Below are 14488 nucleotides of genomic sequence, written 5' to 3'. Positions count from 1 at the left end.
ACACGCACACATACATGTGTGTGTGCATGGCAGATAAGAGAAACATTTGAAGAATGGAACGAGAGAAAGAGAAAGGGAGAAAGAGGTAACAAGCTGAGAAAAAAAGCTATAAAAAGGCATTAGGGAGTAAAACAGAAAAGATGAAAAGCAAAGGGAGAAGAAGTGAAGGGAAATCGGGTGTGTAAGAGAGAAGAGGATAATACATATGCATGTATGTCGTACATATATGTGTCTTACATGCATATGCATATGCATATATATATATATATATATATATATATATATATATATATATATATATATATATATTTACACACACACACGTATATGGCCTTACATTTATAACTGCCCACCTTAATCTATTAATATACACCTTCTGCCCACCCGGTCGAAAATTTCTGGCACCGCCTCTGGAAACAAGGCTTCATTATATTACAGATGTTCGATTAAGTTGAATACTATGATCCAAGGTAACGCTCACCCCTGACTCGACAAGTAATGAGCAACATAACCGCTTAGAGACAAAATGCTGTCAAAGAGCGTACAGCTTAGTACAAATTATTTACATGTAATTATCCGAATTATTCAAAAAGTGCTGCATTCTCTAAATTAACAATAATTTCAAAGCTCCTTTTATTTTAATTTATTCGTACATGTGGACAGCCATGAGGCATGAACCCCCATGAGATACGGGCCTGCCGTATATCACTGTATTTTTTAATTGTAACTTTCGAAGAGAAAATTTTATCATAAATAAAGCTTATACTAAGCAAACACTCTCCTCGTCTTTACACAGATTAACGCAAATTTGATATTCAGTTAGCATTAGGTGAAGAATTTTCCGGAAGGGATGGAAAGTTCGCGAAATATTACAATTTTCAAAGTCTAGGATCTCGAACTCTCGGGAAATCCCGAATGCCGGGCTCCCGAGACCTCGGGAAATACCGAAGAGTCGGGAAATTACCGACATCGAGAATTCCGAATCGTTTCGAAGTAACGAAGCGTCGGGAAATTACAGAGCTCGGGAATCCCGATACCCCGGGAAATCCAGAAGTGTCGGGAAATTTCAAAGGTCGGGAAATACCGACGCTCGGGAATTCCCGACATGTTGGGAAATCTAAAAGCTCTAGAAATCCCGAGGCTCGGAAAATTCACGACATGTCGAGAACGTTTTTTTTCCGTCTCGATCCCGTCCCGACATAAAAATTTGGTACCGCACACCCCTAGTTCGAATACTAACCAAGTGAACTTTATTTCTATTATTCACAACCAATAAAAATAACGAACTTCCTGCTTTTTTGCAACTTGAAATGAAGGATGCCAATTTTCAGAGGGGGAAGCAGGGGTCGACTGATATACCGATGCCCATGGAGAGAGCGCTTATCAACAACCAAAAGGCAAATGCGTAGTAACATGATCAGTAATCAACACATGTGCGTTAGACAATCATTTGATTTGATGAAGTGCCGACTGCAGAGCGCCTACTCCCTTGTGTTTGTGTCCAATCTTTTTATCCTTACTGCCTAAATCCACTGATCTCTCCGTATCGGGTCTGTCTGAAAACGATGCATAAGGAGAACAATTGTTTGTTCCCTATCTGATGTTGAAACCAAAAGCCACAGAAATTTTGTCGCCTTTTCCGAACCGAAGACATTGCTTTTGAACCTTTGATTTCAATGTTATTCTTTTCAAAACCGGAAGTGCAGTCCACGACAGCGCCAAGGAAGCACAGAAATGTAAACATCCGGTGAATAGCGCCATATTTGTAATCAGTGGTTCAGAAGTTGGCAACGCTGGTGCCGCCCACATATTGTGCCATCATGTATTAAAGGCTAAAGCAAAAGCACAGAGAAAATATATGATATTGAAGGTTTGTTTTGGTCCGTTCCTTAGTCTGTTTTCCCTTCAAATAGTTGTTACGTAATATCTGAATATTTTTCTTAGTATACAACGAAGAAATCCATCGGTAAAACAAAGAAGTTTATTTCGTCATTTTTTACATTCGTACTTACCTATTATGCATTGTGAAACATTGTTTAAGGTGGGATTTCGCTTCTTTCACGAAAATAGATTCAATTTTCGGTAAATTTCTCGTATCGGACAAACGGCTGAAATTTGCTAGTTCATTTAATTTGAATATTCGTACTTACGTATTCTGCATTGAGAAACATTGCTGAAGGTGGCATTTCGCACGCAAAATGGCGGTCACAGTTTCACTACCGTAGTCGGCATGCAGTGTTTCCACCCCACTGCACCCAAAAATACCTACGTAGCCCCACAAACCATTGACGCATAGCCCCACGAACCATTCATACATAGCCCCACGAACCATTTCCGGTAAGGTTAGGTTAGGTAGGGTCACTAGGTTACAATAGTGAAAAATTGGTTTCGAAAAAAATATGCGTAGCCCCAAACACCATTCTCGCATAGCCCCACGAACCATTGACACATAGCCCCACAAACCATTTGCGGAAATGTACCTTCTTCAGTTACATAAACACGTGTTTGGAAACACTGACTGGGATTACGTCATCAGAGACAGGCTACATCCACCTGGAAGTAAATGGATGCAAGAGCTTTCGTGTATCGGTCAGACATTTATATCGAAAAATAGATGATTTACCGGCAAAATTCAATGAACGATGCGAGAAAACACTTCCCCGAACTTCCACAAGTCTAAAGAAACTGCATTCGGTAAGTAATTTCTCCTGTAAATTTGAAGAAATCTGTTTGTCCGATACGAGAAATTTACCCAATTTTCCACATATCGAGTAATTATTGTTCGTTCGTTACACAATATGGCGGAGAAATCTTGACTAGTGTTGTCGATGATCAGTGGGTTTGCAGTGCTGCAACCTTCTTCACCGAAAGTTACTCATTTTGTATTTTATTCCGGGTTCGAAAACCCCACGAACCATGCATGAATAACCCCACAAAACAATCATAAATAGCCCCACACACCATACACACCATTCATGGATAGCCCCACGAACCATGCACACAAGGTTAGGTTAGGTACTGTTAGGTTGGGCAAACATAGTCATGTTCTGGCAAAACAATGGCGAGTTTGGAAACACTGACTGGTGGTTACGTCATAGAACGCACGGAACATTTGGTTCACATAGTCGAACATATGGAGGCAAGAGCGTTTGTGAATCGGAGAGACAATAATGTCAAAAAGTACATGATTTACCGGCCAAATAAGTTGAATGGGTTCGAAACACTGACCGAGGGTTACATCATCTAACACACACAACATTTGATTCACGGGTAAAATTTAAGTATCCCCGAAACATATTTCTTCAATTTTACAGGAGAAAGTACTTACCGAACTGGGTACTACTTTACTATACCGGAGACACCTATCAATGATTTATTTCGCAATTTTTTACATTGCTAACGTACTCTTCTGCATTGCACAACATTTCTTTAGGTGAAATAATGAATTTATGGTAACACTTTACTATACCAGAGACGGATTTCTTCAAATTTACAGGAGAAAGTACTTACGCAAATCATTTTCTGTAGCGTTGTTGATGTTCGGGAATGTAGTTTTGATCCATTTTAATGCGAATGCATGTGGTTTTCTACGAAAATCTATTTTCGATGCGCTATTGCTGCTGCCGCCACGATGTTGTCCGTATATGCTAAATTGAACAAAAGGAATGCTAATGGAACCTAACCTAACAGGCCTAACCTAACCTAGTAGGCATATCTCGTCCCCGTGATGGTTTGTGGGGCCATCGTGATTTTTTGGGCTAACGTTAATGGTTTTTGGGACTACCCGTGGATGGTTTGTGGGAAATAAGGAACAACAGTAAGTACTCGTTAATGTAAGAAATAGACATTATTTTCATTATAAATTCGGTACTACTTTACTATACTGGAGACACCTATCAATGATTTATTTCACAATTTTTTACATTGCTACGAAGCTATTCTGCATTGCGGAACATTTCTTTAGGTGAAATAATGAATTTCTAACGAAAATAATGTCTATTTCTTGTTCCTTATTTCCAACAAACCATCCACGGGTAGCCCCAAAAACCATTGATGTTAGCCCAAAAATTCACGATAGCCCCACGAACCATCATTGGGACGAGGTATGCCTACTAGGTTAGGTTAGGCCTGTTAGGTTAGGTTCCATTAGCACTCCTTTTGTTTAATTTAGCATATACGGACAATACGAGAGCGTATTGTGCTCTCGTGCAGAAAGCAAATGGCAGCAATAGCGTGTCGGAAATAGATTTTCGTAGAAAACCACATGCATTCGCATTAAATGGATCAAAACTATATTCCCGAACATCAACAACGCTACAGAAAATGATTTGCGTAAGTACTTTCTCCTGTAAATTTGAAGAAATCTGTCTCCGGTATAGTAAAGTGTTACCGCATTTTTTCCCATCGCTTAATTTATTTCGCCGGTAAATCATGTATTTTTGAAGATTAATGTCTCTCCAATGCACGAAAGCTGTTGCCTCTATGTCCTTGTACTACGTGAATCGGTAAAAATTTGCTATTCCGCGAACACCTGTAACTTCTTCGTTTAGTCATTTTTAACATTCGTACTTACCTATCTACTTCGTGGAACATTGTTTAAGGTATATTCACGTTTTTTTGATAAAGTAATTACAATTTTTCACATTACGAGTACTTCTTCTTGTAGTTTTCGCTTGCGGAAAACACAATATGGCACGTACATCTTTGTGCCTCATCGCGTGTCTTGCTTGTGTTTTGTCGATTTTCATCCGCTATGCAGTGTTTCATAACCGAAAAAATACTATTTTTTTATAACTTTTTCGCATTGTTTTATGAACAAAATTTTTACTATACCTGCCTAACCTAACCTTGCTGGAAATGGTTTGTGGAGCTATCCGTGAATGATTTTTGGGGCTATCCGTCAATGGTTTGTGGGGCTCCCGGTATGAATTTTTGCAACCAACCTTTCGTTTACCGTTTTCTTGGTTACTGACTGATGCTGCCATCTATTTTACATGTGATGTGATTTCAGGTTCGGAAAAGGGAACAGATCAGGAGAATTGGGGGAAGGGGGGTCAGGTGATCAAGCAAAACAATCCCCTTGGAGGCAAAAAAAAAAATGAACAAGCAGAAACTGGTGACTTGGTGCATTGTCAATCAAAAGACACCATGTATCTTATCCTGTTGTTGGTATTGTGGGCGTGCACATTGAATCCGTGCCCACAGATGCTTCAAAATCTCAAGGTAGAACTCCCCTTTGACTGTCCATTAGGAACAAATTCTCCATGAATGATACCCATGGAGTCTTAAGAACGTGATGAGCATCGTCTTGATACGGGACTTCTGCAAGTGAACTTTCTTGGTATTTGGGGACCCTTGGCTCTTCTACACCAAACTCTGGCACTTTGTTTGGTTTCATTGTTTCTGGCATGTTGACCTATGGTGGTGCAGCTTGTCTTTACTTCCCCAAAGTTCAAATTTACCACGGGTGAATGGGTGTTTTTTTTCAAATCTTGCATTATGTAAATGCACTACGACATCAGTTGGAAAATTGTGGGACCCACTGTGTATATTGAAAACAGTAATGTACTGTCTATTGAGTACTCTGAAAAAATTTAGAATTCGGAAAAACTCATGGAAATCTCAGGGAAAATGTATTTGGAGTTCATGTGGGGACCCTGAATTAACACCGCAATACATACGCGGGTGGAGTAACGCTGTTCGGACAGAACTAATTATCATAGTATTGCCATTTTTGTTGGATGGATCTGTTCTTTCAGAAATTCTCTTGCACAGGTGACATCTCCAAATCGTTACAATGCCCATTTATTTTAACTGCGCTACTGCCAAGATGCCAAAGTTTCTTGCATGCAGCTCCATACTACCCATGCGTGCATTGTTGTTTCTGTTTTGGAACGTTCATTGCTGAGGTTCCCTGTCCTAATTGTTGTTGTGAAAATGGATTGCTAGGCGGAGCATACGCGAATTTTGGACCTGATGAACAAGCTGAGTGAGACACTGAGTTTGCATGCAAAATGTGTGTTGCTGCTGCTACAAAGTGATTTGCAATGTTGTTTAGTTCTACTGTGTATAATGTTTCACTATTAATAAATAGTGTTGAAATAAAGTTTCTGTTAGCAGATGTACTACTGCTAATAATATACCAAGAAACTGCTTAGTGATACAGAAAGTATTTCTTTGATAAAATGTATGATGCCTGTGTCATCTCCTCTTGCTTCAGCTCGTATGTTCTACCAGTGGCTGTTATAGGGCCTACTTTGCAAAGAACTGCATGTCTTGGGATTTTAAGAACATCTGTTCGCCTTGGATGCAAAAAAGGCACCTCCACTTCATGTTCTACATTATCTTTCGAAAGTACACATCCCATCCACCAATTGACATCGTACGCACACACTATAGATCGACCACAGGGAAAAAAAAAACCTTGGCCGAAAAGTCCCCACGCAGCTTTCCCTTCTTCCCTTCAGCTCGGGCCATAAGGAAGCGTGGTCAACTCTCCCCCTCCTCTTCTCGCAGGAGTATGGTCCACAGGAGTCGTGGGTCTGCGCAGTTTGTTTTGCTTGTGGTTCCACTATAGAAAACCTATGAGTGTTCAAAGGGTACATTTTCAACATCTGCGTTAACTTTAACACAATGTACCATAGTTTCTTCAGATGCAGAAAACGCTTTAGTCTCCACTTTTTCTGTGCTTACTGGTATGAATGCATGAAACCTCTTTGAGTCCCTGTTACAGCTACAGCTTCACTAAAACGTGTCTGGAAAAGTATCTTTTCTTCCAAATATTCGTCATTTGTCAGAAAAGAAAGTTATTGATGGAATGTTCTCCTTTCCCCACTCAAATAGCTGGAGTGGTGTCATGATTTGGTTTGAAAGAGGATTCTCTAGACTAGCTTTGGCTGCCAGCCTCTTTACTGTTCCTCCAACACCATCACACACTCCCTTACCATGTGCTGTTGCATAAAGATGCCACCAGCCGCAATGCCATCAAAATCTCTATGGTGGTTGCACAAATTTGCAAAATTTTTGCGGTTCTTCTATTGCATTGCTGAACCATCAGAGAAGTAATATACTTTCTGTAAGTTTGGCAGACAAACAATTTTCAAGAAATCTAAAAGCTTTCTTTGTAAAACATGGACAAGAACTGTGTTGTGAATTGAGCAGTCTGAAATGAAGACATAACTATTATGTTTAAAATATATTACAAATGGATGAACTGTTGCCATTGAGTTGTTCCAGTGGAACTCTTGTACTTCATCCTGCAAAATAAATTAGTAATTCTCAGCAAAATCACGTGACACCACAGCTTCATCATACACTAGAAAACTTTTCTTTTCAGAAAAATATACTGATTGCTGTTTGGCTATAAAATCGTGTCTCCTGAGGTTGATCAACTGATTTGAAAAATCTTAAACAAATTCCTCTGTGGATTTAGTAATTGTCTCAAGAGAACAGCAATCCACTGCTTGTAGGTTGTATTTCCAATCATCTCTTCCTCAAGGCTTGTTAGCAAGGCTTCCTTGAAATCAATTATGCTGGGACAGGAATCACACTCATTTAGAAAACACTTCTGTTTTGGTACCCTACACATTATTTTTGAAAGTCAATTTCTGTATGTTTTTAAAAGATTTTCATATCCTGAGAGTTATTTTATTTAAGTGAGCTCCAGCTATTATTAGTTTAACATTTTGATGAGTGGTACAAACACATACAGTGTGGGTACCACTGGCTCCTGCTATTATGCAACTCTTTGGTCTTAATTCTACAAATTTTGAACATTCAATCTTAAGTAGCGGATATTTAGATTTAAAAAGTCTGAATATTTCTCTCAGATTTGAGCTTGAACTGTCTCTTGCTCATGATACCAAAGATACCACCTTGAAATTTTGTCTGAACCTTCAGTAGATGTGTACCAATATGTGTAAAATTTTTGAAAATTTCGTTTATTTTGAAATTGTGAAATAAAATTTTGATAACACTTTCCAAATTTGTTTTTTGCAAAAAAACCAAGCATGTTGTATTTTAAAGCATAAGCTTTAAAATGAAACCATGCCCATCTCTGTGGTTGAAACAGGTCTCTTGCAAATTGTATTTAAAGTTTCAGCGGTGAGCAGTTTTTTGTCAATTTTCAAATTTCAATAACTCAAAAACCGGCAACATGAAAAATAAGGCCTGTGCTTGTAATTATGTTTATGAATGGAGTGCGTGGACTGCGGTGTTAAGTGCTAATGTAGTTTTCTTTATTTTTACTTCAAGTATACATAAAATACACCTGAAGGTTTTTTTTGTATAAGTCATTCACCTCTTTTGGGTGCACATTGCATGATACAGTAAGAGGTCATTATCTGAAAAAGTGATAATAGTGGCCAACAATGGAACCTCAAAGTAGTTTAGTTAAAATTAATATTGTGCTTTCAAATTGACCATATGTTCAATTAATGGCATAGTTTGGAAATGTAAAAATGCTTGCAAATGTACTTAAAATTCACGAAACAACATTGAAGGAGCAAGGTGAAACCTCAAAAATGATAAGTATGCAAAAAAAAAAAAAAAAAAAAAGGAAAATATTGAAAAATGAACTAATAACAAGATAAGACCAGAGAATGCAAAACGTTCGCGACAATTGTGGTGACACATTAAAAGAGGCACTTTGAAGGTAGAAACATCATCAGAACACTTTCTTGCTCAATGTATTTTTTCCTAGTTTTTCAAAAATATTTTTAATGTTTTTAACAGTATTATTACTATAACTATTAACAATATACCATATATCCTGTAACAAAGTGAAAGGAGAGGAGGCAAGGAAAAAAGGTGTTCCTTTTTTTGTCTGTCACTCTTTTCTTCTTCATCCCACACAGAGAGAAGACTTGTATTTTTTAAATCGTCTTGCTGCATGTAATCAAGATATTTTGATAGTTTTTAGAAAAGTTTACTGATATTTCCATGTAGATTTTTGTTTACTTAACAGATTGTATTTTAAGATTTGTTAGTAATTATTTTGCGTTACAAATAACAAGAACAGCCGACTTCCATGGTAAAGTGGTTAGCACAGCCATTCTACAATCCCAGGCTCGGGATGGCTGTTTTTTGTGCGTATTTTCATCAATTTCGTCATATCGCGAGTCATCCTTTTATTTGTGATTAGCCAAAAGTGCTAGAAAGGCAAATTACTATAAACCAAATCAAATCACAAATACAGTATTGCAATATTTAATAATTCTAAGAGCATTTTTTGTGCTAAAATCTCAATGTGGATTGTTTACTTTTTACAACGATGGAAGCAACAATGTCATTTCGGGTCCGGTAAGCAACTGTACACCCTCTAAAATTTTGAATATTTTTCAATGTATAAATTTCGATGTATTTCGAAGCATGAAACATATTACTTGTTCTAGAAACCACAAATAATAGAGATATTTAGCCCCAAAATGTGACTACGGCATGTCCAATGACTCTCATCCCGGACCACTTTTCACCATTTTATTATTATTATTTTGGTTGCATGAAACAAAAACATGCAGGATATCAAACAATAACATACAATTACTGATACAATTAACTAACAAGAATGGAAAATCCCCACTTGTTTTGAAGCAAATGTTGTTATAGATGCATGAGAGAAAGCACGAAAAATATTAAATCAAATATTTCCAATCCACTCAAACCTTCCAACTTTCTCACGAAGTACGGTGGCTTACAAATCAGGTCCGTCATTCCATGTTCTGACCAACCTTTTCCCATTAACATACTGCTTTGCTAGTCTTGCTCTGGAAAGTTTTTCTGCTCAGTAGAATTTAGTGTAATTGTAATACACACATGTATTAGTGTAAGGCAGAGATCACTCCAGTGCGAAGTTCAGCAATTCTCTTGGTCTTAAAAAATTAGTTACATTCAATATTATAATTTCTGATTTCTTTCTCTCTTACCTTATTATTGGATAGTGTTGGTTATAAAAGTGGCCCAAATTGATTTAATAATATACCTATTTAAATAAACAATTATTTTAATTATTGCACTGTGCATTATCATCGTATGGTAGATTGAAGATATTTACAGTAATTCTCAATTTGTTGGAGTACATATTTTCATCATTCTTATCTCTATCTTAGGACATCCATTTGTACTAACGATAAAAGAAATCAAAATATTTGTGAGTTGTCCTGTTCTCTGTGATATTTGGTTGCTCTTGTTTACATCTTGTTCCCATAACTAATTTCATATTTTTTAATTTCAGTTGACTAAAATAAATCGTGAAGAAACAGAGATGCCAAAAGATTCAAAGATTTAAAAAAAAATATTATTTACCAAAATGTCAAACATCACTTGTGCCAAGACTGCGGATTCAGATAAATGGTAAGTTACAAGGGTGGTTTGAAAAGTTCTCGGAATGGAATAGAAAGAAACGACTTACAACAGTGATTTTTTTTTATTTTTCAATGTAGTCTCCCTGTACACGAATGCACTTGGTCCAGCGATGTTCCAATGCCTTGATCCCATCTCGAAAATTAGATTCCTCCAAGCCTGTGAAATACGTGTCAACTTCGGCTATTAGTTCTTCCTTTGAAGAGAATCTCCGTCCACCGAGGAAACTTTTGAGTTTGGGGAAAAGATGGAAGTCTGAGGGAGCCAAATCAGGCAAATAAGGCGGATATGGCAACAATTCGTAACCAAGTTCATGAATTTTTGCCATGGCAATGACACTTGTGTGAGGGCGTGCATTGTCTTGATGCAAGATGATTTTCTTTCTTGCCATACCTGGCCTCTTTTCCCGTATCTTATGCTTTAGTTGGTCGAGGAGATTAGCGTAGTATTGTCCCGTAATTGATTGACCAGTGGGAAGATAATCGATCAACAGAATCCCTTTCGCATCCCAAAACACTGACGCCATTACCTTTCCGGCCGACCGTATTGCCTTTGCTTTCTTTGGTGGTGGTGAATCAACATGTTTCCACTGCTTTGACTGTTGTTTTGTCTCTGGGGTATAGTAGTGGACCCACGTTTCATCTGTCGTCACAAACCGGCGCAAAAAATCTGTTTGATTTCTCTTAAAACGAGTCAAACATTGTTAGGAAATGTCCACTCTGATGCGTTTATGGTCCTGTGTTAAAAGTCGCGGCACCCATCTTGCAGATAATTTTCTCATATCCAATTCAACTGTTAAAATGTGATACGCCCGTTCGGATGACATTCCTATAGCTTCAGCAATTTCACGCACTTTCAGTCGGCGATCCTCCATGACCAATTCATGCACTTTTTCAATAATTTCTGGGGTAGTAGCACATTTTGGGCGACCACTACATGGATCATCTTCTAAGCTGTCCCGACCAAACTTAAACTCGTTTGTCCACTTTGCAACAGTTGAATATGAAGGAGCAGAGTCCCCCAGTGTGTTCAGAAAATCGGCATGAATTTCCTTTGCTTTCATACCTTTCTTTACGAAGTACTTAATCACCGCTCGAATCTCGATTTTTTTCCATCTTCACAAAGCTCTGCAGGGGAACAACTACAAAGTGACATCCGCACCACAGATCTCTACCCAGAACACTGACGCACCACGTGTTTATTAATAAAGGATGGCCTATTACTATGCGGGAACCTCGTTGTCCTAGCACTGACATCTGGTGGTGATTCCGAGAACTTTTCAAACCACCCTCGTATTTTGTGATGGCTTCATATATTTTGCTATGTGATGCTTTTCATTTTGTCTGAAGGGCGTAGTGGTAATGTCGTCACCTTGTAATGAGGACATCCTGGGTTCGATACCCAGTGGAGGCACATAGTGGTTCAGGGCCTGCTTTCTACTGTAGGTCCAGTCCTGATTAGCCTTTTTGTGCACAAATTGGACTTAAAAGCAAACTAATTTGGTCCGATACACATGTTTTGTACAAAGAAAAATAAAATGATAACACTGCTGTATTTTGGGGAAAAAAAGTATTTTGAATGCTGATCACAGAAATGACAACCATTTTTTCCCCCATTACGTCAGGATTTGTGACAATTTCACAATCAAAATTCTCATATTCACCATTACATCACATATATTACACAACATAACAAAATAAATTTACACAAGGGAAATTTCTGTTGTTTCCAAACCAGTAGGTGATTCTGGAAGTATTTTGAATGCTGATCATGCAATTGGCATCCATATATTCCCGTTATGTCAGGCTTTGTCACTATATACACTGGTGTACAAAATTAAGATAAGAAACACTTGTTTTCAAATTTCTTCAAAACTATTGGACAGAAAGTAATGCAATTTGGTATGGATACAGAGTAATAGTCTACAGCAATACACACCGTACAAAAGTGAACGTACCCACACATGACCGTGAGTACTGATGAGAGCAGGAATGTCCAACACTACTGTTGCAAGAAGGAGCCAAAAGTGAGGCTAATGGGGGATATGGTCATCTCTAACAGACACACAGGTGGCACAGTGAGTCGGCATATTGTTCACGAGACTGGTGAGAAATGCCTGTCGCAGCCCAATTTACTTCTGCTCCAAAGCAGTTCAAATCTCATGGATGGTCTTCGGAAGCGGTCGGCGACCTGCAATTGCCCTCCTAAGTGCATCCCAGACGTGCTCAATCGGGTTCAGGTCTGGAGATCGGGCTGGCCAATTCATTCGCCAAATATTTTCACTTTCCAGAAAATCGCCGACCAGGAGAGCCCTATGTGGACGAGCATTGTCGCCCATTAAAATGAACTGAGAGACTACTGCACCCCTGAAAAGTCACACATAGGGCTCTAAGATCTCCTCTTGGTACCTCTGCACAGTCAGTGTGCCTCTGTCAAACACATGGAGTGGTGTGCGGACATCCAACATGTAGCCGCCCCATACCATGACACCTCCCCTGCCATAGTTATCTCTTTCCCTGATGTTGGTGGAATGGTATCGGGTCCCAGGTTCTCTCCAGATGAAGATCCATTGCGAATCAGTGTCGAGGCTGAATCGTGACTCGTCAGTGAAGAGGACGTGGGCCCACTGACGTTGGTTCCACGGCTGATGTTCTCTGCACCACCCCACTGTCCTGTGGGCAGGGGTGAGCGGGACACAAACAACGGGTCGTCTGGCATACAGCCCTCGCTCATGGAGCCTTAGGGAAACAGTAACACTGGAAGCGGAGGTCCCAGTTGCAGCACAGAGCTCACAAGCGAGCTGTGCACCTGTTGCTGTCCTCTGGCGCCTGGCGGAGAGTGCCTCATTGGCCGTCGTGGCTTTTGGATGCCCTTGCCCAGGCTGTCGGAATATGGATCAGGTCTCCTGAAACTTTCCACAAATTGCATATGGCACTAAGCTGTGCATCAAGTCAATTTTGCAGCATGGTTTTGCATATGTAGATCCAAACGTGCATGCAGAATATAGTTCCACTGAGACTGGTTCCATTCTGACACAACTGCATACTTGCAACAAAACAGTTATTTAATTTGTAATATACAGACAAAATGATACATCCATTAGCAGGTATGGACTTGATCAATTGCAATCACTGTGCAGACGAACTTGGATCTACAGATTCGCCAACTGGACAGTCGGTTGCATGGAAGGAACATTGAAGTCCAAGATCGAGTCTCAATACATTGCAGAGCGCGTGGAATTAGTGATACCAGTGTTGCACATCCCACTATTTCAACCCTATGTGTATCGTGATTTGTTGCTAATCGTGCTCTACAGCGGCGAGAATGGCTGAATGGAGATGTCCTGTTCAGTGCCCAGTTTTGCCAGTGTGTTATTTTGGGCATCATCTGAAGGAAAAAAACTTCAAAGTCAAGCAAGTTGGAGTCGGATGCCAGTCAAGTTTTTTTAAATACATATTCCTCCTTACGGTAACAAGAAAAATAAAACAGGGCATTAGGTGATTTGCCGTCAATGTGCACACATGCTGTGTCCTGGGTGTTGAATGATTAGTGGTTTGGGTTTTAGGAGGAGGAAACGATTGTTTGTTGTTTGACGAAAAAAGAATCTCCGCGGTATTAAAATATATCGCCGTGAAAAGAAACATGTTATTATTTGGACGAGATGTGCGTCAACGCAGGGTGTACATTGATTCAAGCGTGCTAGGAAAATACCACCATGCAAAACCACCGCAGGGCTGAAGCAACCCGACGGGAAAGTATTGTTTCACCTACTGCCGGCAATGAAGGCTTTGTTGAAGATGAATGTTTACTGTTCCATGCAAAGAAAGGGAAGGGTGAATCACGAAGAAATGGACAGACCAAGATTTGAATCCTGGTTTAGTGAAGTGATTCCAAACAGAGTAATAGTAGCAGACAATGTACTCCATTGTATATATCACCAATAACAAAGTAAGCTTTTTTGGTAGTATAAATTTGAAGGGCATGTATCTTATAGTAACGGATGTATTGCGAATGAAACAACCAAGTTTTTCATAAATTTATTTATTTCTAAACCAAAAACAATAACCCGTCATTAAATTCAAGAGGGGTCTGTCGTTTACTTTTACCTTTGTTTTTTCTTTTTTGCATG

General features: G+C 39.1%; 1 protein-coding gene across 1 annotated transcript in view; it reads left to right on the top strand.

The window, feature by feature from the left end:
• The first annotated feature begins 1786 nt into the window (after positions 1–1786).
• Positions 1787–14488, top strand: part of LOC145993926 (uncharacterized) — a 37421-nt gene continuing 24719 nt past the window's right edge. The window contains exons 1-2 of the mRNA XM_083129874.1: positions 1787–1870; positions 10232–10350. Coding sequence (XP_082986000.1) covers positions 10307–10350 — 44 coding nt within the window. The 5' untranslated portion in view covers positions 1787–1870; positions 10232–10306. The remainder of the gene's footprint in view (positions 1871–10231; positions 10351–14488) is intronic.

This window comes from Lepisma saccharinum, chromosome 10, assembly GCF_977018435.1.
Source record: "Lepisma saccharinum chromosome 10, izLepSacc3.1, whole genome shotgun sequence".
In the NCBI taxonomy this organism is placed as follows: Eukaryota; Metazoa; Arthropoda; class Insecta; order Zygentoma; family Lepismatidae; genus Lepisma; species Lepisma saccharinum.
This window is presented reverse-complemented; position numbering and strand designations above follow the sequence as displayed.